The sequence below is a fragment of the Staurois parvus genome, unplaced genomic scaffold, assembly GCF_062004578.1.
Source record: "Staurois parvus isolate SC_StPar_1 unplaced genomic scaffold, SC_StPar_1.0 ptg000412l, whole genome shotgun sequence".
Lineage (NCBI taxonomy): Eukaryota > Metazoa > Chordata > Amphibia > Anura > Ranidae > Staurois > Staurois parvus.
This window is the reverse complement of record NW_028318208.1, coordinates 448,048-471,410: the sequence shown is the minus strand read 5'-3', so window position 1 is coordinate 471,410 and position 23,363 is coordinate 448,048. Positions and strand designations below refer to the sequence as shown.

The following is a 23,363-nucleotide window of genomic DNA, read 5'->3' as shown; positions in this document are numbered from 1 at the left end:
AATCGTTGACAAACGCTGGGACGTTCAGTGTTGTGCGCATTAAGCCAGACACCAAAGGGCAGCACAGACCTGTTATTACTCGCTCAAGCATGGCTGAACAAAACCAGTCTCTACCACAAATTGGACCCAGACCTGCCCAGGGTCTCGTAAGTAGATTGCACGGAGGAGTAGAGTTCGTTATTGGAATTAACTGTGAGGGACTTTTAAACCTAGGCCTGTGTATGGCCTTCAATTGAAGCTGCTTCTGCTCCGCCACTCTGCCATTGGACTCTTGATAGTCGTCGTAACGATTCTGTGTCCCTCAGTAACGATTCTGTGTCCCTGAGTAACAATTCTGTGTCCCTGAGTAACGATTCTGTGTCCCTGAGTAACAATTCTGTGTCCCTGAGTAACAATTCTGTGTCCCTCAGTAACGATTCTGTGTCCCTCAGTAACGATTCTGTGTCCCTGAGTAACGATTCTGTGTCCCTGAGTAACGATTCTGTGTCCCTGAGTAACGATTCTGTGTCCCTGAGTAACGATTCTGTGTCCCTGAGTAACAATTCTGTGTCCCTGAGTAACGATTCTGTGTCCCTGAGTAACGATTCTGTGGCCCTAAAGTCTCTGTGGCCCTAACTCTGTCCCTAATACAGACAGGTCTGTCTCTCTTGAATGACCGGAGGCTAATGGAGAATTCTAAGATGGCCGCGATTTATAGCTCCACCATTACACAGTGCTGGCTGGCTGGCTGCTGATTGGCTAATGCGATCACATGTCATGAATGAATGCATTATGGGTCAGCGCGCCTTGTCTGCGCGCCTTCCCAGAGATCCCCGCTCCGTCGCCACACATGTCGCCGCCATTTTTGGGAAAATTCGATTCGTGCATCCGAAGTTTGCTAATTTTCGGATTCGGCGCGAATCAAATTTTTCCTAATCTTCGAAACGAATTCCACTTCGTCATGTTCGATTCGCTCATCTCTAGTCATAATATTGTGTAGACATGTTTAGGAAATAGGTGGGGTGGGGGTTGTGGATTGTTTGGTGTCATGTGGTTGCATCCCATTGTTCTATTGTTTGTCTGGCTTGGGAGAAAACTGTTATGGGATGTACAGGTGAAACTCGAAAAATTAGAATATCGTGCAAAAGTTCATTTATTTCAGTAATGAAACTTAAAAGGTGAAACTAATATATGAGACTCATTACATGCAAAGCAAGATAGTTCAAGCTGTGATTTGTCATAATTGTGATGATTATGGCCTACAGCTCATGAAAACCCCAAATCCACAATCTCAGAAAATGAGAATATTACATGCAATCAATAAAGGATTGTACATAGAACAATATCGGACCTCTGAAAAGTATAAGCATGCATATGTACTCAGTACTTGGTTTGGGCCCCTTTTGCAGCAATTCCTGCCTCAATGAGGCGTGGCATGGAAGCTATCAGCCTGTGGCACTGCTGAGGTGTTATGGAAGACCAGGATGCTTCAATAGCGGTCTTCAGCTCTTCTGCGTTGTTCGGTCTCATGTCTCTCATCTTTCTCTTGGCAATGCCTCATAGATTCTCTATGGGGTTCAGCTCAGGCGAGTTTGCTGGCCAATCAAGCACAGTAATCCCACGGTCATTGAACCAGTTTTGATGCTTTTGGCAGTGTGGGCAGGTGCCAAGTCCTGCTGGAAAATGAAGTCAGCATCCCCATAAAGCTCGTCTGCGGAAGGAAGCATGAAGTGCTTCAAAATCTCCTGGTAGATGGCTGCGTTGACCCTGGACTTAATGAAGCACAGTGGACCAACACCAACAGATGACATGGCTCCCCAAATCAACACAGACTGTGGAAACTTCACACTGGACTTCAAGCATCTTGCAGTGTGTGCCTCTCCATTCTTCCTCCATACTCTGCCAAATAAGATGCAAAAGTTGCTCTCATCAGAAAAGAGGACTTTGGACCACTGAGCAATAGACCAGGTCTGTTTTTCTTTAGCCCAGGTAAGATGCTTCTGACGTTGCTTGTTGTTCAGGAGCAGCTTGACAAGAGGAATACGACATTTGAAGCCCATGTCCAGAATCCGTCTGTATGTGGTGGCTCTTGATGCACTGACTCCAGCCTCAGTCCACTCCTTGTGAAAGACCCAACATTTTTGAATGGCCTTTTCCTGACAATCCTCTCCAGGCTGTGGTCATCCCTACTGCTTGTGCACCTTTTTCTTCCACACTTTTCCCTTCCACATAACTTTCTATTAATGTGCTTTGATACAGCACTTTGGGAACATCCAACTTCTTTTGCAATTACCTTTTGAGGCTTTCCCTCCTTATGGAGGGTGTCAATGATGGTTTTCTGCACAACTGTCAGGTCAGCAGTCTTTCCCATGATTGTGATTCCTACTGAACCAGACTGAGAGACCATTTAAAGGCTCAGGAACCATTTGCAGGTGTTATGGCTTAATTAGCTGACTAGAGTGGGACACTTTGAGCCGAGAATATTGCACCTTTTCACAATATTCTGAGATTGTGGATTTGGGGTTTTCATAAGCTGTAAGCCATAATCATCACAATTATGACAAATTACGGCTTGAACTATCTTGCTTTGCATGTAATGAGTCTATCTCATATATTAGTTTCACCTTTTAAGTTGCATTACTGAAATAAATGAAATTTTGCACGATATTCTAATTTTTTGAGTTTCACCTGTATATGTTTATGTATTGGCTTGGTGGGGATGTCTCCAGCAGCCCTCCCTCCTGATGGGACTGTCTGCTGGTGTGAAGTTTGAATACCTGTGTGTCTCTTGTTACTAAATGTAGATTGTCCCGCCCTGTGTCATTATCCAGGGAGGGGGGATTGTCTCCTTAAATGAATATATCTTGTATCAGTAAAAATAAAGTAGTTTACCATCTGGATTACTTCCAGACTGGTGTCGTCTAGTCTTGTATGGTCAGCTGTGGTGTCTGTGGTCGGTGTTCGGACTGGGAAGCGGTATTCTAACGGAAGTACCCAAGTGCAGTCTGGGATCGGTTCCATTACAATAGCCTTTGGCAAGGGAGGTGGAATGCGACTTGGCTGGTCCAACCCAAGAGGGAGCTTGTGGAAGTGCAGACCTGGGGAGGTGGAATGCGGCCTGGCTGGTCCAACCCAAGCGGGAGCTTGTGGAAGTTCAGACCTAGGTCCTGAGCTTTCTCTACTCCTCCCTGACATTCCTGCCCTAATAAGGAAATACTCTATACTATTTTCTTATGAGGTCACAGAAGTCATGGGCAGAAAGGAATCATGTCCCATAAGCCCCTATAAATTGAAAGTTGGATCCCTATGGGATTCCACGAGGTTATGTACAGACTTTCTGTTATGGTCATCCACTGCTCATTGTGCATTGGGAATGAGTTGGTAAGTAATCTTTTGGAATTGGGTTTGCTAGTGAACTCAACTGCTGCTTTCTGGCATGTAGCAAACTTGCCTGATTCTCTGTAGATGCTACAAATTGATTTCAATCCAAGATCAATCTAGAGAAGCCATATCTATAGAAATGGGTTGCTGTGTTCTCTTGCAGCTATCCTTATAGCTCACTTGAAGCTCGCACACCAGGAATTGCGCCACATCCTGATGACAATGGAGAACGAGCGTCTGGAGCCCTCACACATCAAACAGCTGTTGCTCTACGCACCGGATGAGGAGGAGAAGAAAATATTTCAGGCTTACACTGGAAGTTCCGCCAAGCTCAATGAGCCCGATCAGTTTGCTTTGCAGGTATGGAAGAAAGGCAGATATTTAAGAAGGAAGAGTAGATATGTACTAATGTACAGTCATGTGAACAAGTAAGTACACCCCACGGAAATTGTTAACTGTTTCAATATATTTGACTAGGCAAGCATTAGATCTTAAATTCAAACGGTGACTAAAAGTGATGTAAACTACTTGAATTAAAACACAATGAAAATTTGCTAATGCAATGGTGTACTGTGGAAAAAGTAAGTACACCCTTGGCCTCAGAATCTTGTATTGCCCCCTTTGGCAGAAATTGCTTACTGTAAGCATTTCGCATAACTGGCCACCAGTTTATATTAAATCTGTGAAAGGTGCAAAATGTTTGTGGGTTTTTTGCATGAACTTCCACTTTCAAATTCCCACAAAATGTCAATGAGATTTAAATCAGGGCGTTGACTAGGCCTTTGTGGATTTTCCTTTGTGCTTAACTGCTTCCTTCCCATAGGACCAGGGGTGGACTGACCATTTCTGCACTCGGGCACTGCCCGAGGGCCTGGGGCCAGTGGGGGGGCCCCATGAGATGCCCTTGGCACCTTTCATTGGCTGTTTCATGGGCTTTTTTAGGTGTGGGCCAGGACACAGGGGCCCCGTGATCCCCTTTAGCCCGGGGGCCCCATGAGTTGTCAGTCCGCCCCTGCATAGGACCCACAAGGCCCCTAGTTGATCTGTTTATGCCGGGGCCATAGCTGCACCTGCCGGTGATGCTGACTCATGTAAAAGCAATCGGAGCAGCGAAATAGCTGCTGGATCATTTTTAAATGTGGTGGAAGGGCCCCCCTCGTCCCGTCTCCTTCTGCTGGCCTACCATAGAAATGACTGAGTACCGGAACATCATCTCTATGGTCTAAGAAACTGGAAGTGATTAGTATTTTGTCACTTAGGTTTCGAAAAAAGTCTGTTATCCTGGGTGGGCATCATATGACGTAATTCCGCATAGTGGTGCAATCTGTGATCTACTGTGGACACAGTGGAACACAAATCTTTGTACTGAAACACTACGCATTGCCCTGGTACCATGTGATCGCTTTGACCAGTCACAACAATGACATATCAGTTATAGCCATTGTGTACTGATGTGATGTCAGTGATTGGTCATGGTACAGGGCCAGTTACAGTGGAGCTGTACTATGTGATAGCTGTGGCCAATCACAGCTATCACAATTGTACACTATGGCACATGAATGGATGGCATTAATAAAAAAAAATATTGTTTATAGAGTGCTCATCACTGTAATAATAGTGTAAACAAAATTCTGATCACCTTCCCAGAGCAGAACAATGTCATTATGGTGAAACTTCACTGTTTTGGTCACAATATATAAAAAAAACTTGTAAAACAAAAAATGCTAAAAAAAATTGCTACATACTGTCACCAGTAAGTGTCCCAGATCACCACCATACCAGTCAAATGGTGATGTTGTACTGCTCTGGTGACAGTATATTAAACCAAAAAAATGTAACTTAAAAAAACTGACCATGCCTCTTATATACCCTGGGCTGTCTATTTTACAAAAAAGGGTTGTTTTGGGGGTATTTGCACTGTCCTTGCACATTAGGACGTCAGTACATCAGGACTGATCAATTTTCAAATATACAGGCGAACCTCGGTTTTTTGTATTGCAAAAAATTTGTAAACTGAAACACGGTTTCCCATAGGAATGCATTGAAAACCAATTAATCCGTTTCGGAGGTCAGAAAAAAGTAAAAATAAATGTCTTTTATCAGTTCAAAACTCTTTATAAAGTGCACTTTAAAGGCATAAATACTGTACAGGGACATGATTAAAAATTAATTGGTAAATGCATTGAAAACAAATTAATGTTTTGGAGGTCAGAAAAAAGTAAAAAAAAAAGTATTTTATCTGTTCAAAACTCTTTATAAAGCGCAGTTTAAAGGCATAGTACTGTACAGGGACATGATTAAAAAAAATTTGTAAATGCATTGAAAACCAATTAATCCTTTCCAGAGGTCAGAAAAAAGTAAAAAAAAGTATTATCTGTTCAAAACTCTTTATAAAGTGCACTTTAAAGGCATAAATACTGTACAGGGACATGATTAAAAAAAAAATGTGTAAATGCATTGAAAACCAATTAATCCTTTCGTATTGCAAAACAAATTTGTAAACCGAGGCATTATTTTCAATGGATTTTCATTCGTAAACTGAAAATTACGTTAACCGAGGCATTCGTAAACGCTCGTATATACCATAGTTTGTAGACTCTATAACTTTCACGCAGACTAAATAATATACACTGATTTGGACTATTTGTTACCAAAGAAATGGAGCAGAATACATTTTGGCCCAAATTTATGAAGAAATATTGTTTGCAAAATCTTATAACCTTTTTTTATAAACTTTTCAGTATTTTTTGATTTATATAGCAAAAAAATAAAAAGCCAGTGGTGATTAAATACCACCAAAAGAAAGATCTATCTGTCTCAAAAAATGATAAAAATTTAATTTGGGTATTGTATAACTGAGTAATTGTCATTCAAAATGTGACAGCGCTGAAATGTGAAAATTGGCCTGGGCAGGAAGGGGATGAAAGTGTCCGGTATTGAAGCGGTTAAAGGTTCAAATCAGGAATAAGGCTGCTGCAATGCTCACACTCTCAGGTACTACCAGGGGCGATAACACTTGGTGACACCCCCTCCGATGATCCCCGCAGAATGGATCGGATCTGCGGATTGAGCATAATGGATCAGACTTCGATCCATTATGCTCCCCAATCCGCAGATCCGATCCATCCTGCGGGGATGGTTGGCTTTCTTTACAACTTACCTTTTCGTGGAGCGGGTCTGGTGCCACCCCGTATAGGTTGCATGCCGACGATCCCCGCAGGATGGTTCGGATCTGCGGATTGAGCATAATGGATCAGAGTCCGATCCATTATGCTCCCCAATACGCAGCTCCGATCCATCCTGCGGGGATCGTCGGCTTGCTTTACGACTTACCTTTTCGTGGAGCGGGTCCGGAGTCACCCCGTATAGGTTGCATGCCGACGATCCCTGCAGGATGGATCGTCGGCTTGCTTTACGACTTACCTTTTCGTAGAGCGGGTCTGGAGTCTTCCCGTATAGGTTGCATGCCGACGATCCCTGCAGGATGGATCGTCAGCTTGCTTTACGACTTACCGTTTTGTGGAGCGGGTCCGGTGTCACCCCGTATAGGTTGCATGCCAACGATCCCCGCAGAATGGTTTGGATCTGCGGATTGAGCATAATGGATCGGAGTCCGATCCATTATGCTCCCCAATCCGCAGCTCCGATCCATCCTGTGGGGATCGTCGGCTTGCTTTACAACTTACCTTTTCGTGGAGCAGGTTCGGTGTCACCCTGTGCGGTCGGTGTCACCGGGTGTGGCGCGCACCCCCCACACCTGCCTCAGGACGCCACTGGGTACTACAGACAGTTACTTAGTTCTCTACTTGGAATATCTATGAGACACTGCAATAGATGGCCCTGCTTTCTGTGTATGATGCCTCTTTATCAGAGTAGACTATAAGAATAGGACATGTCCAGTTATTATTGGTAGTCACGGTTGATACAGCTGAGCACAGTATGGTTCTGAGGGCACTATGTCATGTATGCTGTGTTCTCTTTGTACGTCTTGCAGATGATGTCAGTCCCAGAGTATAAGATGCGCCTGCGAAGTCTGCTTTTCAAGAGCACCCTGCAGGAGAAGACTGAGGAAATTCGGGCCAGCTGTGACTGTGTGTTGAAGGCCTCAGCTGAGCTCAGAAACAGCAAGAAACTCGCAAAGATCCTGGAGGTTTGTGGACTCAGAAATCTCATATAACCTATCAAGCAGGGGCGGACTGACAAGTCATGGGGCCCCCGGGCAATAGGAAATCATGGGGCCCCTGTGTCATTGCCAACACTCAAACCAAATCCAAAAAAGACTATGAAAGGTATCAGGGGCATCTCATGGGGCCCTCTACTGACCCCGGGCCCTCGGGTAGTGCCAGAGTGCTCGAATGGTCAGTCCGTCCCTGCTATCAAGTATGTCATGACTATGCCGATTGAACAGGGAATATTCATATTAAGGTATAACTTCATTCTGAAAGTTGTACAACAAATACCATTTATATTAATGAGTGGGCAGTGGTGTGTAAGTTGTACAACCAATACCATTTATAATAATGGGTGGGCAGTGGTGTGTAAGTTGTACAACCAATACCATTTACTGTATAATAATGGGTGGGCTGTACCATTGGGTAAAGGGGGATATTAAATAAAAGACAACTTTGTCTTTGGTGAAGTTGTCCTTTCATTATTATCTTGCATTCTCCAGTAGTGAAGCTCATCCACTAACATAATTACTTTCATACTTGATCTTGCTTAGCAGCCCCGTCTGGCAATGTATGTTCCTTTTAGGATTACTGTTTATGTTAACATATACTCATGCATTGATCACCCATAAGATTATGATGTTTCACCTAAAATTGAGTAGGTTCTCCTATTGCTGCCATAACACCCCTGACCAGGGGTGGACTGACAACTCATGGGGCCCCCGGGCAAAAGGGGATCACGGGGCCCCTGTGTCCTTGCCCAAACTCAAAAAAGCCTATGAAAAAGGTACCAGGGGCATCTCATGGGGCCCCCTACTGACCCTGGGCCCTCGGGCAGTGCCCGAGTTTCCAAATGGTCAGTCCGCCCCTGCCCCTGACTTATGGAGGAATGGACTCCACTAGACCTCTGAAGGTATGTTGTGGTAGCTGGCACCAAGCTGTCAGTAGCAGATCCTTTAAGTCCTGTAAGTTGCGAGGTGGGACCCTTTTTATATGTTAAATTTTAACATATATTTTTACATATATTTGTAAATGCATTCCAAAAGTGTAGATTTGTATTTTTAAAGACATACAGTATATTTGAAATGTATTTTTAAAAATATTTTTCGTATATTTTGTAATAAAAACGCATTTCAACATGCACTGTATTCATTGAAATATATTTTGAAATATATTGAATATGGCCCAAATTGCAGGATTTCAAATATATGGCATATTTTGTAATATATATAAAAAATGCATTTCAACATGCAGAATATACATATATATATGTATATTCTGCATGTTGAAATGCATTTTTTATATATATTACAAAATATGCCATATATATATATATATATATATTGCATGTTGAAATGCATTTTTCATATATAAAAAATATATGAAAAATATTTTTAAAATATATTCTTCAGATTTTTTTTAACATATAAAAAAGTCATTTTTACATATATTTGCAAATGTATTGCAAAAATGTAGATTTGTATTTTTAAAGACATACAGTATACTTGAAATGTATTTTTAAAAATATTTTTCATATATTTTGTAATTAAAACACATTTGAACATGCAGTATATATATATATATATATATATATATATATATTGCAATATATTTTGAAATATATTGAATATGGCCCAAATTGCAGCATTTCAAATATATGGCAATATATTTGGGAAGAATATTTTTAAAATATCTTTCAAATATACTTTTCTTCCATGTGGTTTTTTTTTACATTACTTAGGATGCTAGGTCTAGTTTATTAGTAAAAGCTGGAGTTTTTGTTCTTTTATCCAGTTGTTTTATATTTTGGCATAAAATGAATTTATTTATGAAGATTGTAACGTTACTGAGAAGTGCACTTTAACCACTTACCATAAAGATCCTCACAGTTTACTGATGGCGATATTTCATTCTTCCATAAGAAACTGATGTTACCTTTGCACAGTCCATGGAATAAAAATTAATTTGTCAAATATTTATATTGACCTCGGATAAATGTATACATATAAATTGGATTCAAGGTCAGAATAAAGATTTGGCAGATAAACATGGTTCCAATTACTTGGGTAAGGTGACCTACATTTATATAAAAATAGCATGGTGTGCCCATTCTGGGAACGACTGAGTGGGAATGGTGTGACTTATTTAAACAGGACCCCAGCCAAAACTTTTTTTCTTCCATATGGGTATGTACAGCATCCTGCCCCTCCCACAAGCCATGACCTGCCTGCATTGCATAGAGGAGAACAGAGAACCAGTGATGACATCACTGGGTCTAAAATAAGGAGTGCAATGAAAACAGAAGGGTTTTATTGAAAATGTTCATTAGTATTTTTCATTAGCATGTTGATGAGGAGGGGAATGACTTATCTGTGCAAGTGACTGCAATGAAAATATCAATTTGTGTAGTGCTCTTTTGGTCTCTAACATTATATCTGCCAATGCATTAGAAATTCCAGCTTAGTGTTGTTTTTCATTCCCCTTTTAATAAGGCTGTTAGGCTTGTGTGGCAGATAATTGCTTGCTTTTACTGGAGGGTCCTGGAAGTTCTCTTTGTTCCAGCAATGGAGGTTCCTAAAACCCATTAACTGCTGTTTACTGCTCTGCTCCATAAAAGTGTATTGATTTTAACCAGAGTACAAAATGCTGAATGTGTCATTACTATGACGTTAACTCCAAGAAAAGTTAAAGAGGAGGAATGTTCATAAAGGAAATGAGATTGAAAACAGCCGCACATTTTACACATTAGCTCTACAAAGGAAATTATAAAAAATAAGATCACCCAAAATCATAAAGTTCGTAAGTTTTAAGCCAAAAAAATAAATAGAAAAAAGTAAAAAATAAAAAAATGTATGTATGTGTGTATATATATATATATATATATATATATATATATATATATATACACATACAGTATAGAGGCTCCACCTGAAGTAGAACTAAAGGCAAAACGTTTTCTTTTCGCTTTGGATATTGTAAGGTTGTAAGGGCTGCTTATAACCCCTGTAAGGTTTATTTTCTCCATCTTTGTTTTCTTGGGGAGATTTTCCTTCACATCCTGTCCCATTGCCAAAACAAGAAGTTCGAGAACATCCCTCTATAGTGAGGGAATCTCTGGTTGTCACCAAGGTCACCAGAACTAGTGTCCCAGTTGGAAGATATCCCCCTATACCTGTTCAGGGGACAACCCAAAATTTGGGATTTTCTTTTCACTTTCAGTGATCATGGACTAATATTTATTTCAGGTACTTATAGAGCGCTGTCAATTTATGCAGCACTTTACAGATATATATATTGTACATTCATATCAGTCCCTAACCCTCAAGGGTTGTACAATCTAAGGTCCCTAACTCACATTCATATACTAGGGACAATTTAGACAGGATCCAATTCACCTACCAGCATGTCTTTGGAGTGTGGGAGGAAACCAGAGTACCCAGAGGAAACCCATGCAGGCACAGGGAGAACATGCAAACTCCAGGCAGGTGGTGCCATGGTTGGGATTCGAACCAACGACCCTAGTACTGCCAGGCAGAAGTGCTAACCATTTAGCCACTGTGCTGCCCAAGAGAAAAAGTTTTGCCTTTAGTTATACATTAAGGTTGATTCAAACCCATGCATGCATTACCTTTAAAGGAGCTTTCATTGAGCCTCAATGATAAAAAAAACAAAAATGTCATAATTTTGGGCTATGCACTGTAAGGCAACTCATAGATGATTTGATGGGAATGCCTCCCACAGCACTATTATGTTTTGCTTGGGGGGTGGGGGTCAGGGAGGCTTCCCGGCAGGCAGAACATAATGATTACTGCTAGTGGCTGCTGGCCGTAATGGCAGGTAGAAGAATCCAACAGGCAGGTTGTAAGTCAATCAATGGATCGTCACATGTGCGGGAGTGACGTCATTGTGGCTCGGCCAATCAAGCGGCCAGAGCCTGTGAACCCCAAAGGAAGACTAGGTAAAGATGGAAGCCCTGTCAGCAGTGACAGCGTGCCACTGGAGGGCTTTGTTCTAAGGTAAGTCTTTCATAATGTGCTAGTATGCGATGCATACTAGCACATTATGACATTATTTTTGCAGGGAAATTTTATTTTATTTTAGGATTTGTCACCAGTTGTGCCATTGGTCTCCCTGCAGACTTGCCATGCCTTGTTCTGCACTGTGTCTATGACAAAGTGGCCATCTTTGTAGAGGCAGGCATCTTTGTAGAGGAAACAAAGATCCACTGAATGAGTAAAGCAAAGCAAGGAGATCATGCTGTGCAGGTCTTCAGGTACAGCTTCCTCTCCTTCAAGGAGAACAATGAGCAGCATAGTGTTCATATTACCAAGTCTCACTCCAAATCTCAATAGTCTAGCACAGCCTTTATCAACTAGGGTGCCCAGGCACCCTGGGGTGCTTTGAGGTTTCTTCAGGGGTGCGTTGGCAAAATTGCCCAAAAGTTGTATACAAGCCAGCGGGTGAAACAAGCCTGCCTTTTAGTTACACAGAACCACAGGTTTTCATTGTGCACCATTATGACCTTCCAGCTGCTGGTGTCCTGACAATCAATGACATCATCAGTTGATAAGGAGGATGTCAGCTGCCTGCACAGTATCCTAGTTTGACCCTGCCCCGCCCCTCTCCATCAGCGTTGGGGTCACATTAGCTCAGTGATGGTGAAAAACGGAGGGAAGAGAAACATTGGAATACTAGTCAGTACCAGTGTGGATGTTACTGTTAGAATAGTTGTTTACATTTTAGAATGTTGTGCCTCAAGACTGTCTATATTTTTAAAGGGTGCCTCCGGACTGTCCATAATTTTAAAGGATGCCTCGGAACTGTCCATAATTTTAAAGGGTGCCTCAGAACTGTCCATAATTTTAAAGGGTGCCTCAGAACTGTCCATAATTTTAAAGGGTGCCTCGGGACTGTCAATAATTTTAAAGGGTGCCTCGGGACTGTCCATAATTTTAAAGGGTGCCTCAAGAATGTCCATAATTTTAAAGGATGCCTCTGGACTGTCCATAATTTTAAAGGATGCCTCGGGCCTGTCCATAATTTTAAAGGATGCCTCGGGCCTGTCCATAATTTTAAAAGATGCCACGGGACTGTCCATAATTTTAAAAATGCCTCGGACCTGTCCATAATTATAAAGGGTGCCTCGGGACTGTCCATAATTTTAAAGGATGCCTCGGGACTGTCCATAATTGTAAAGGGTGCCTCGGGACTGTCCATAATTTTAAAGGATGCCTCGGGCCTGTCCATAATTTTAAAGGATGCCTCGGGCCTGTCCATAATTTTAAAGGATGCCTTGGGACTGTCCATAATTTTAAAGGATGCCACGGGACTGTCCATAATTTTAAAGGGTGCCTCGGGACTGTCCATAATTTTAAAGGATGCCTCGGGCCTGTCCATAATTTTAAAGGATGCCTCGGGACTGTCCATAATTTTAAAGGATCCCATGGGACTGTCCATAATTTTAAAGGATGCCACGGGACTGTCCATAATTTTAAAGGGTGCCTCGGGACTGTCCATAATTTTAAAGGGTGCCTCGGGACTGTCCATAATTTTAAAGGGTGCCTCGGGACTGTCCATAATTTTAAAGGGTGCCTCGGGACTGTCCATAATTTTAAAGGATGCCTCGGGACTGTCCATAAATTTAAAGGATGCCACGGGACTGTCCATAATTTTAAAGGATGCCACGGGACTGTCCATAATTTTAAAGGGTGCCTCGGGCCTGTCCATAATTTTAAAGGGTGCCTCGGGCCTGTCCATAATTTTAAAGGGTGCCTCGGGCCTGTCCATAATTTTAAAGGATGCCACGGGACTGTCCATAATTTTAAAGGATGCCATGGGACTGTCCATAATTTTAAAGGATGCCATGGGACTGTCCATAATTTTAAAAGATGCCTCGGGCCTGTTCATAATTGTAAAGGGTGCCTCGGGCCTGTCCATAATTTTAAAGGGTGCCTCGGGACTGTCCAATTTTAAAGGGTGCCTTGACTGCAAAAAGGTTGAGAAACACTGGTCTACCAGTCAGAGGCAGCAGTGCCTTAGATGCCTTAGATATGGGGGCACTGAACAGGAGTACCTAGGCATAGGAAGTGACCTGATGTTTTCAGCAGGAATTCAAGGCAAACAGGTAACTCATTCAGGATATGACATAGGAGCAATTAACCATTCTAAATATGCAAATCTTCATTTTGTGAGTGCAGATTAATTTTAAGCCATGAGCATTTTTTGTCAAGCCTGTGTATCTTTCTGAGCTCTAGGCAATTATGTAATTTGCCTTATTAATACAACGGCCTTTTGTATGACCAATTGCATGCCCGCTTATATATTAGGTGAGACCTTGGCCATGGCATTGTGCTGCACTGTGATGCTGAGCATCTTAAAAATGATTCATAACAATGTTGGGAATGTTGCTGAGCGGGCACAATAGGAGAGAGGGCTGAGCAGGTAACAATTAACTTAGAGACTGTTTGGGGAGTAGATGGAAAAATTCCTGTTTAATGAGTCTTATCTCACAAGTCAGCACATTCTGAGTGAGAGTTGACACCTCGTCCTCTCACCTTTTTTGCAGATCCCATATACAAAGACATACAAGTTCTCTGCTGCTGTGGGTGGCAATCTGCATCATCGAAGGAAAGCTGTTATTTTGCCATCAGCAAAGCTCAATTTTTCCATTTAGGAAACAAGAAACATGGCACCCCTCCATGTACAATAACTTCCCTGTCCACTTATCATTGTGACTTATGTCATTGTTCAAATACCTGGCAAAAAGACATTAATATAAGTCAGTTTAAACTAAAATAATAATGACCTCAGCACCTTAAATGTGCTATAATGTGATTCAAACCATTAAAATGCCAGGGAAAGTAGCCCTTTCAGAATTAAAGGTTACATTTTTTTCTTTAATCAGATAAAGTTTACATAATTACCTAATGTATTTTTATAACCACTAAGAGGAACTTATTTTTTCCAATATTTGACAATATTTGACAATATTTCCAATATTGTTGGTTATGTGTTAGAGAAGACACTGGTAGCTTGTGATGAGGCAGAATTCTGCTTTACTTGTGTGGCTTAAGTTACAAACAGACAGAGCACATTTCAGCAGACAGTGATAGCAGACATCTTGCTTTGAGAGAGAGAGAGGAAGAGAGAGAACCAACAAGTTTTACACATATGCACAACTGGTAACCTTAGTGTACAGTGCCATCTACTGGTCAAGTGATATTAACATACAATACTATATATATTACATTATAGTACATGCTGTTGCATTCCCAACAGATATTGTGCAGCATTCTATTCTAGTCTTCTTTTCACACATTCAGTTACTCTTGGTTTGAACTGTTCTAAAAGAGGTCCATGGCAGAGGGTTCCTAAATGGTTTAACTCAAGAACCCAAATAAGAAAATTGTTACTGTTGTAGTACCCTCCAAGAAGGGTGCTAGGTTAGGTAACTTTAGTTCTTGACTCTTCTTTAGTAAGTGGAGCAGCCTGTGATTACTTTGGTCTGCTCTGAGTTTGACAGGCTTTGAGTTGACTGCTTTCCCCTGTCTTCGGGATGGTTATGGAAGATGATGGGTTGGGAGATTTGAATTCACAGCATAAATATTAATGTGGTCCCAACCAATCCCTGAGAAAGGACCCAGAGGGTGACTTGGAAGGAGCATAAGAAATCTGGAGCAGAGGGGTTCTTGCCCAGGAAGAGATCCCAACCTGAAGGGCTGCTGCCCTTCTGGGCAGTCCAGCTGGGCTTTATACTTCTCATCGGGGTCCCAGCTTTGCTAGCTGGGGGGCCTATTCTGCTGAACTCTGCTGAAGCTGACTGAAGGACTTTTTGGGGATCTGGTCTGGAGAGGAGTCTAGAAGATATTATCTAAGAATATTATTAAGTACAGACCGATATGAGAGATCCTATGCACTATGTGCTGCTGCTGTCCCTCTTGCATTAGAGTCAACGTTACTCAAGGAGGACATAGTTTCTGGTGTCCCAGTGTAGGGCAGCCTATTATTTGCTGTTGTAAGTACTGTGCTTAGAATCTTTAGGAGGAAGATAGGTGTCCTCAAGTTGCTTCTTAACATTGTTGGAGTATTCCCTGGTTAACCTGAACCCATCCAAGTTTTTCAAGACTACCCCTAGACCAGGGGTTTTCAAACTCCCATTTCATTGCGGGCCGTATCAGCTTTATGGTTGCCCTCAACGGGCCAGTTGTATCTGTAAGACTATATGTCCAGAGCACCCCCCCCCCCATTACATCAGATGTCATGAATCCCACACCCTCCCTAACGTCACCATGCACTTCCTTTGGGGGCAGAGCTGGAAAGCAGAAAGTGCAGGGTCTGGAGGAGGACCAGAGGAGGAGTAGAGTCAGTTACCAGAGTCTGCTTAATGCTGAGATGAGGGGGTGCTGCAGCTGTACTTAGAGGTGCAGGATTTGGCAGAGGAGTTCTATTCTCCTCTCTGCTGCCAACTGTTGAGGTAAGGTGGGCGTGGAGATAAGGGGTTACCTGCAGGACAGGTGCAGGGCCACATGAAATGACCTGGAGGGCCGGATTCGGTCCGCGGGCCTTGTGTTTGACACCTGTGCCCTAGACTGATCATTGAGCCTGAGGAGTGATTGGGGCCCTCTAGGGGTCGAGCACTACACTCTCATGAGATAACATGTCCTTTGTGCTTACCTTAAAGGAGAGCTTTCTGAAAATGGTCAGGGAATCCACCACTCACCTCTGCACCTCTTGTCCACCACTTACCCCCGCACCCCTCTTCTACAACTGCTCACCTCTACACCTCACTTACACTGATATTGTCTTTGCACAGCCCTGCACCCCTCTTACACTGCTCACCACTGCACCCCTCTCACACTGCTCACCACTGCACCTCTCTCACACTGCTCACCACTGCACCTCTCTCACACTGCTCACCACTGCACCTCTCTTACACTGCTCACCACTGCACCTCTCTCACACTGCTCACCACTGCACCTCTCTCACACTGCTCACCACTGCACCTCTCTCACACTGCTCACCACTGCACCTCTCTTACATTGATCACCTGTGCAACCCGAGCCAACCCCCCGCACCGTTCATACACTGATCAACTGTGCACCCCATACTACACCCCTCTTACACTGATCACCTGTGCTCTCCTCACCCCTCATACACTGATCTGCCATGCAACCCCTGTACCCTTATTACACTGATCACCTCTGCCCCCCCCTCACCCCTCATACACTGATCAACTGTGCACCCCATACTACACCCCTCTTACACTGATCAACTGTGCCCCCCCCCCCCACCCCTCATACACTGATCTGGCATGCATCCCCTGCGCCTCTCTTACACTGGTCACCTGTCAATCACTGCTCACCCTTTCTCTAAGCTAGGCACTGCTGAGCTGGGTATTAGAACAGGCTGTCGTATCAGCAGTTTACTGCAGCCAACTCTACTCACAGATTTGCATGCCACTGTGCTGCCTGTAACACTGTCATGCTACTATGGTAAGGGGGCAGCTTGTACAAAACAGGTTCTTGACCCTATTAGGGTATGACCCATGGTTCAGAAAACTAGGATTTATAGAACATAAGTCATACCAGCTCTGAATTGTCAAGATGACAGGTTCCCTTTACCATACAAATCAATAATTTGAGCCTTTCTTGAGTTACACCTTTTTATTTCTACATTTTCCTGAGGCACTGTTAATTTTTGGGGCACATATTTGTTTCTTACTTTGTCATCCATTCTATACTTTCTGTGTACATATTTTTGATTGATTATGATCAGGACTAAAAAATAAAATTTAAAAAAATATATTTTTTCTCTTTTTATCATGAAGGAAATTGTAAAATATTGCATGTACATCTTTTGTATTCTTATGTTCAGCCAGCTGGTGGAGTACTTGTCTCCTTTTCACGTCTTACAGTACCTCCTTACCTCCTGATTTTTTTTTTTTAGTTATCTTTTTGTATTCAACATGCAAACATACAAAAACATGATAATTAAACGTAATAAAAAAATGTATAGTTCACATCAATTACAGTTTACATCTACTAAATATAATAATCAACAGTAGACCAATAAGATCAAGGCACGTGGAAGTGTCTTAATCTATTAGCTGAAACGTTCACTGGAGATGTTTCTATATGCCTAACCCATCAGCCATTAAATTTGCTTTTTTCCTACCTAAATTTTCTCCCAGGGACCCATAATATTCCAGAATCAGGAATCTTGAAATCTGATGTCTAATATCACTATTTTGAGTCTTCCCATTACTGACCCATCTTTTAAGCAATTCTTTAACCACTTGCCTACCCCCTTCCTGCCCAGGCCAATTTTCAGCTTTCAGTGCTGTTGCACTTTGAATGACAATTGCACAGTCATGCAACACTGTACTCATATGAAATTTTTATCATTTTGTTCGCACACATAGAGTTTTCTTTTGGTGGTATTTAATCGCCGCTGGGTGTTTTATTTTTTGCGCTATAAACAAAAAAAAAGCAAAAAATAAAAAAAAAAGTTTTTGTTAAACTTTTGCAAACAGGTAACTTTTCTCCTTCACTGATGTGCACACTGATAGGTGGCACTGATAGGCGGCACTGATGAGGCGCAAGTGATGAGGCGGCACTGATGATGCTGCACTGATTTGCAACAATGATGGGCACTGATAGGCGGCACTGATGGGCAGCACTGATGGATGACACTGACTGGTGGCACTGCTGGGCACTGACTGGTGGCACTGCTGGGCACTGGTGGGTGGCACTGGTGGGTGGCACTAAGGCACTGATGGGCACAGGTGAGTGGCACTGGTGGGTGGCACTGATGGGCACAGGTGGGTGGCACTACTAGGCACTGATTGGCACAGGTGAGTGGCACTGCTGGGCACTGATGGGCACAGGTGGGGGGCACTGATGGGCACTTGTGGGCAGCACTGGTGGGTGGTACTGCTGAGCACTGATCATCACTGATCCGTCCTCTGACAATTGACAATCACGGAGATCGCCAGGTGCGCTCACCCGCGGACGCGCAGGAGGGCGTGTTCTGGGAGGATGTCATATGACGCCCTCCCAGAACTGGACAACCGCGCTGTAGCCATCATTCGACTACAGTGAAGTTGGCAAGTGGTTAAAGAGGATCTTCAGTCCCTCCCAAAAAATTCAAAGTCAGCAGCTACAAATACCAAATAAAGGACACTTACCTGTCCAGTGATCTAGTGCTATCCTTACTTTGTCGGTCTTTGGTTGCCCGATGCCGATGCCGTCGTATTTACTAAGGGAAGCAGCTTGCAGCTTCACAGCAGGCTTCCCACAGCGCATGCTTGAGCTGCGGCCCGCTTTGTAAATGGTCCTGTAGTCTTTTGGGTCCTGTGATGTGTCCCAGAAGGCTGCAGGCAAAGGGGAGGCTGAACGCCTAGTCAAAACCAGGTAAAGTGTCCAAAAGTGTGTGCTTGGGGGGGGGGGGGGGGAGCAAAATTTCCCCTTTTGGGTGAAGTTCTGCCTTAAATGCAGTTAGACTTTTAAAAACTATGAGATTTCAATGACTTTCCCAGGGACCCGATGGGAACAGTATTATATCAAACAAGATTGTTCCATGCCTTTCCGCTGCAACACTCAGTCAGACTACCAGTATGTCCCAGAACCTTTTTTATTCTTCCACAATAAAATAACATATGATTTAAATAGGGATCAAGGGGCCCACAATTTAAACTATGATAATCACTAGTGCCTGTTTATTTAGATTACTGAGCTGCAGATTTAAATGTATTCATTTCAAGTATGCATCTCTAAGGGTGGTTTTGTTTACCAAGTTCAATAGCTGAAGCAAATATATGAATAAGTTACAGAAGTGACCACCCCCCCCCCCCCCATCTCTTTTTGTACAGGTCTGTCCAGGGCTTTATTGAGGGACAGAGTGCCTGAAAAGGGAAAACTTTACTTCCCTGGGAATTCTTTGTTATCTGGTAAAGGTTTTGCTTACAAACAGGAATTCTGACATTGTGGAAGGCGTTTTTCATACATTATGTAACAAATATGACAGGGAATCGAGAACTTCTTCTGGTGGGAAGGGGGACCATTCCTAAGTCTTGCCCTGGAGCTACTTCTGGGTTAGCCCAGTATGAAAGCAGTGGTTATCCAAATCTTAATAGGGATTTTTCAGCCAAGGAGCAAAGCACTCTTTGTAAACTGCAGTACCTACAGCAGCCAATAAGAATCTGATTGATCGTGGTGCTTACTATATTTATTGAATAGCCCAAATATGTTTTTTTTTCATAAAGTTTTCACCTATATATTGTGTTTTCTTGAACAACCAAAGTTGTTCTCCATGCTGTAAAGTGTAATTGTACAGATTGGTAGGCTATAGGCTTTTTATAATTGACATCTGGCTTGTTTCTAGTTTGTTTTAGCTATGGGGAATTATTTGAACGATGGACAGCCCAAAACGAACAGGACGACAGGTTTCAAGATCAACTTCTTGACGGAGGTACGTACCACACACTATGACAGGGGTCTGCAACCTTTAAGACATAAAGAGCCACTTGGACCCGTTTCCGAGAGGGAAAAAAAGACTGGGAGCCGCAAAACCATTGCAACATTTAAAACAAATCCGACACTGCATATATTGCAAAAAACGCTCTGGTCATGAAGGAAGTTTAAGGGCCCAGTAAGCAAAGGGTTAATCAGGGCCACAGTGTATCGTCATAATCACAATCATAGCCTTAGGTCAGTGGTGGGCAACCTTTTTTTTCGACTGAGCCAAATCTCGCCAAAACCACGATTGAAATTTATTTTGAGAGAAACATTTTTAAAACTGAAAATACATCCCCCATATAGTAATTCATCCCCCATATAGTAATTCATCCCCCATAGTAATTCATCCCCCATATAGTAGTTCATCCCCCATAGTAATTCATCCCCCCTATAGTAATTCATCCCCCATATAGTAATTCATCCCCCATATAGTAATTCATCCCCCGTAGTAATTAATCCCCCATAGTAATTCATCCCCCCTATAGTAATTCATCCCCCCTATAGTAATTCATCCCCCATATAGTAATTCATCCCCCATATAGTAATTCATCCCCCCTATAGTAATTCATCCCCCATATAGTAATTCATCCCCCCTATAGTAATTCATTCCCCATATTGTGTGAATTCACTTACCTTTGCTCCGCGCGTTCCTCTCGCTGGGTTCCCGTGCCGTTCTGGTCTTCAGGGCGGACTGTGAGAGGAGAGGAGTTCATCATGCTGCCCCGCCTACATCCGGGCTGCCCCGCCTACATCCTGACAGCCAATGTTTGCCAGCGGGCGCCCGGCACACAGAAGAGCTGCATTAAAAGAGCCGCGGCTTGCCGACCCTATTGCCTGTCACCTGGTGGGCAGTGTGCTCCGGAGCCGCAGGAAAGGTGAAAAAGAGCCGCATGCGGCTCCGGAGCCGCGGGTTGCCGACACCCGCACTATGACTTTGGCCGTGTGTTTGCATTGTAACCAGATATGGTACTCCCGAGCAGGAGCATAAGTAGGAACTGCTTAATCCAGAATCAGGATATCGAAGTGCCTGCTTGTCAGACTTGTGAATGGAAAGACAAGAAGTAAATTATTGGCACTGGAGAGATGGGGTTAAAAACTTAAAGTCCCATTGGTAGTAGGGAGATAGTCAGTTATTAGACAGCGCCATCATGAGGCAGAACCCTAAGAGTTAAGCTGTAGTGGAAGATAAAAGGAGAGAGGGGCCTTGGCCCCCAAATGTCCATCCACCCTCTCCTCTCTGCCTTTGGAACTCCACCAGGATGACGTTCACTTGCTATCCATGCCTCTGACCCACTTGTATCTAGTGAGTTACATATCATTGTGTGCTATTAAATGATTGCTAATACTGCACTTAGTCTGGCGCCCCTCTCTCCTTTTATCTTTGTGAATGGAAAGGGATATCACTATTTTTAAGTAGAATCTGGATAACCATCAGAATGTGTCAGCTGCTGAAGAACTCTGTGGAACCTTTCAGTACTAAGAACATGCATAAAAGGTCTAATGGATGTCTCATAAGCACCTTCTTCAGCCTGCTTAAAGGAAAACTGTATTGAGACAAATATGCAGGCTGCCATAGCTAGCTTTATTTTGTAAATTTATTTATTTCAGGTACTTATATAGCACCCTCAATTTACACAGCACTTTACATTTACATATTGTACATTCACATCAGTCCCTAACCCTCAAGGGGTGTACAATCTAAGGTCCCTAACTTACATTCATACATACACATATTAGGGCCAATTTAGACAGGACCCAATTACCAGCATTTCTTTGGCATGTGGGAGGAAACCAGAGTACCCGGAGGAAACCCACACAGGCAGAACATGCAAACTTCAGGCAGGTGGTGCCGTGGCTGGGATTTGAACCAACAACCCTAGTGCTGCCAGGCAGAAGTGCTAACCATTTAGCCACTATGCTGCCCAAATGATAGCTGTCTGGCTGCTTGTGTACCTAAAATATAACGGAATCCCTGACCCAGAACCAGAAGTTCCTACTTCACTTACTGCACACCTCTTTCGAGATCTAGGCTACAAAGTTAGGTTAAAAAAAAAAGAGAAAAAAAATTTGCTCCAGTGGGGGAAAATAAATTCCTTCCTGATCCCCCAGAAAGCTGATATTCCCTAGTTAAAGAAAGTCAGAGCAAGCCGGAAAAACGGCATTTTCAAAAAGAGGCCAGCAGTAGCAGACTCCATATTTCACTCAGTGCAGATTTCCTTTAAAATGGACATCTAGATTGTTAGAACTCCTCCTTACCCCCTGCCCTCCCTGATCCCCCGTCTCCTGCACTATATCCCTTTTTTCCAAGGGTCTTAAGACTGGTGGTGATCCTTCAGTGGTTTGTAGCCTTTAATGCAGCACAGAACGTGGCTCATGTGATGATGTGTGAGCAACACTGTGACTCTAGGCTGTGTGATATCATCCGAATGGATGGGTCCGCAAGAGCCTGGGATCACTAGAAGTTATTCTAACTGACACCTGCTATCATTCAACCGAGAAGACTGGCAACATCTATTGTCAGGAAAGGATTTACTGTAAGGAACAACCCAGGACTTTGTAATTTTTAACCTAGACCCCTCTTTAATTGTGCTGAATTTAAATTACAGGTGTACCTCGGTTTACGAATGCCTCGGTTAACGTAATCTTCGGTTTACGAATGCTTGAGGTGATTGTAGCCGTATTAGTGCATTTGCGACAGAAACAATTGAGTACTGTCCGTGATACTTATTTTATTTGCACTAACATACAATTTTGAGGACAAGCTTTCGAGGTATGTACTTTGAAGAAGGGGACATACCCCGAAAGCTTGTCCTCAAAATTGTATGTTAGTGCAAATAAAAAAAGTATCACGGACAGTACTCAATTGTTTCGGTTTACCAATGAAAATCCATTGAAATTAATGCCTCGGTTTACGTATTTCTTTCGCAATACAAACGGATTAATTGGTTTTCAATGCATTATGAATTGTTTTTTAAACATGTCCCTGTACAGTATTATGCCTTTATAAAGAGTTTAGAACAGATAAGACTTTTTTTTACTTTTTTCTGACCTCCGGAACGGATTAATTGGTTTTCAATGCATTTACAAGTTGTTTTTTTATCATGTCCCTGTACAGTATTTATGCCTTTAAAGTGCACTTTATAAAGAGTATTGAACAGATAAAAGACTTTTTTCTGACCTCTGGAATGGATTAATTGGTTTTCAATGCATTCCTATGGGAAACCGCGTTTCGGTTTACTAATTTTTTGCAATACGAAAAGTCCTGCAGAACGAATTAAATTTGTAAACCGAGGTACGCCTCTAATTGGTAGTTATGAGC

At 42.7% G+C, this 23,363-nt stretch overlaps 1 protein-coding gene across 1 annotated transcript in view; it reads left to right on the top strand.

The window, feature by feature from the left end:
* GRID2IP (Grid2 interacting protein) overlaps positions 1-23,363 on the top strand; it is a 160,847-nt gene that overhangs the window by 125,418 nt on the left and 12,066 nt on the right. The window contains exons 15-17 of the mRNA XM_089686780.1: positions 3,524-3,720; positions 7,355-7,510; positions 19,911-19,997. Coding sequence (XP_089542906.1) covers positions 3,524-3,720; positions 7,355-7,510; positions 19,911-19,997 — 440 coding nt within the window. The remainder of the gene's footprint in view (positions 1-3,523; positions 3,721-7,354; positions 7,511-19,910; positions 19,998-23,363) is intronic.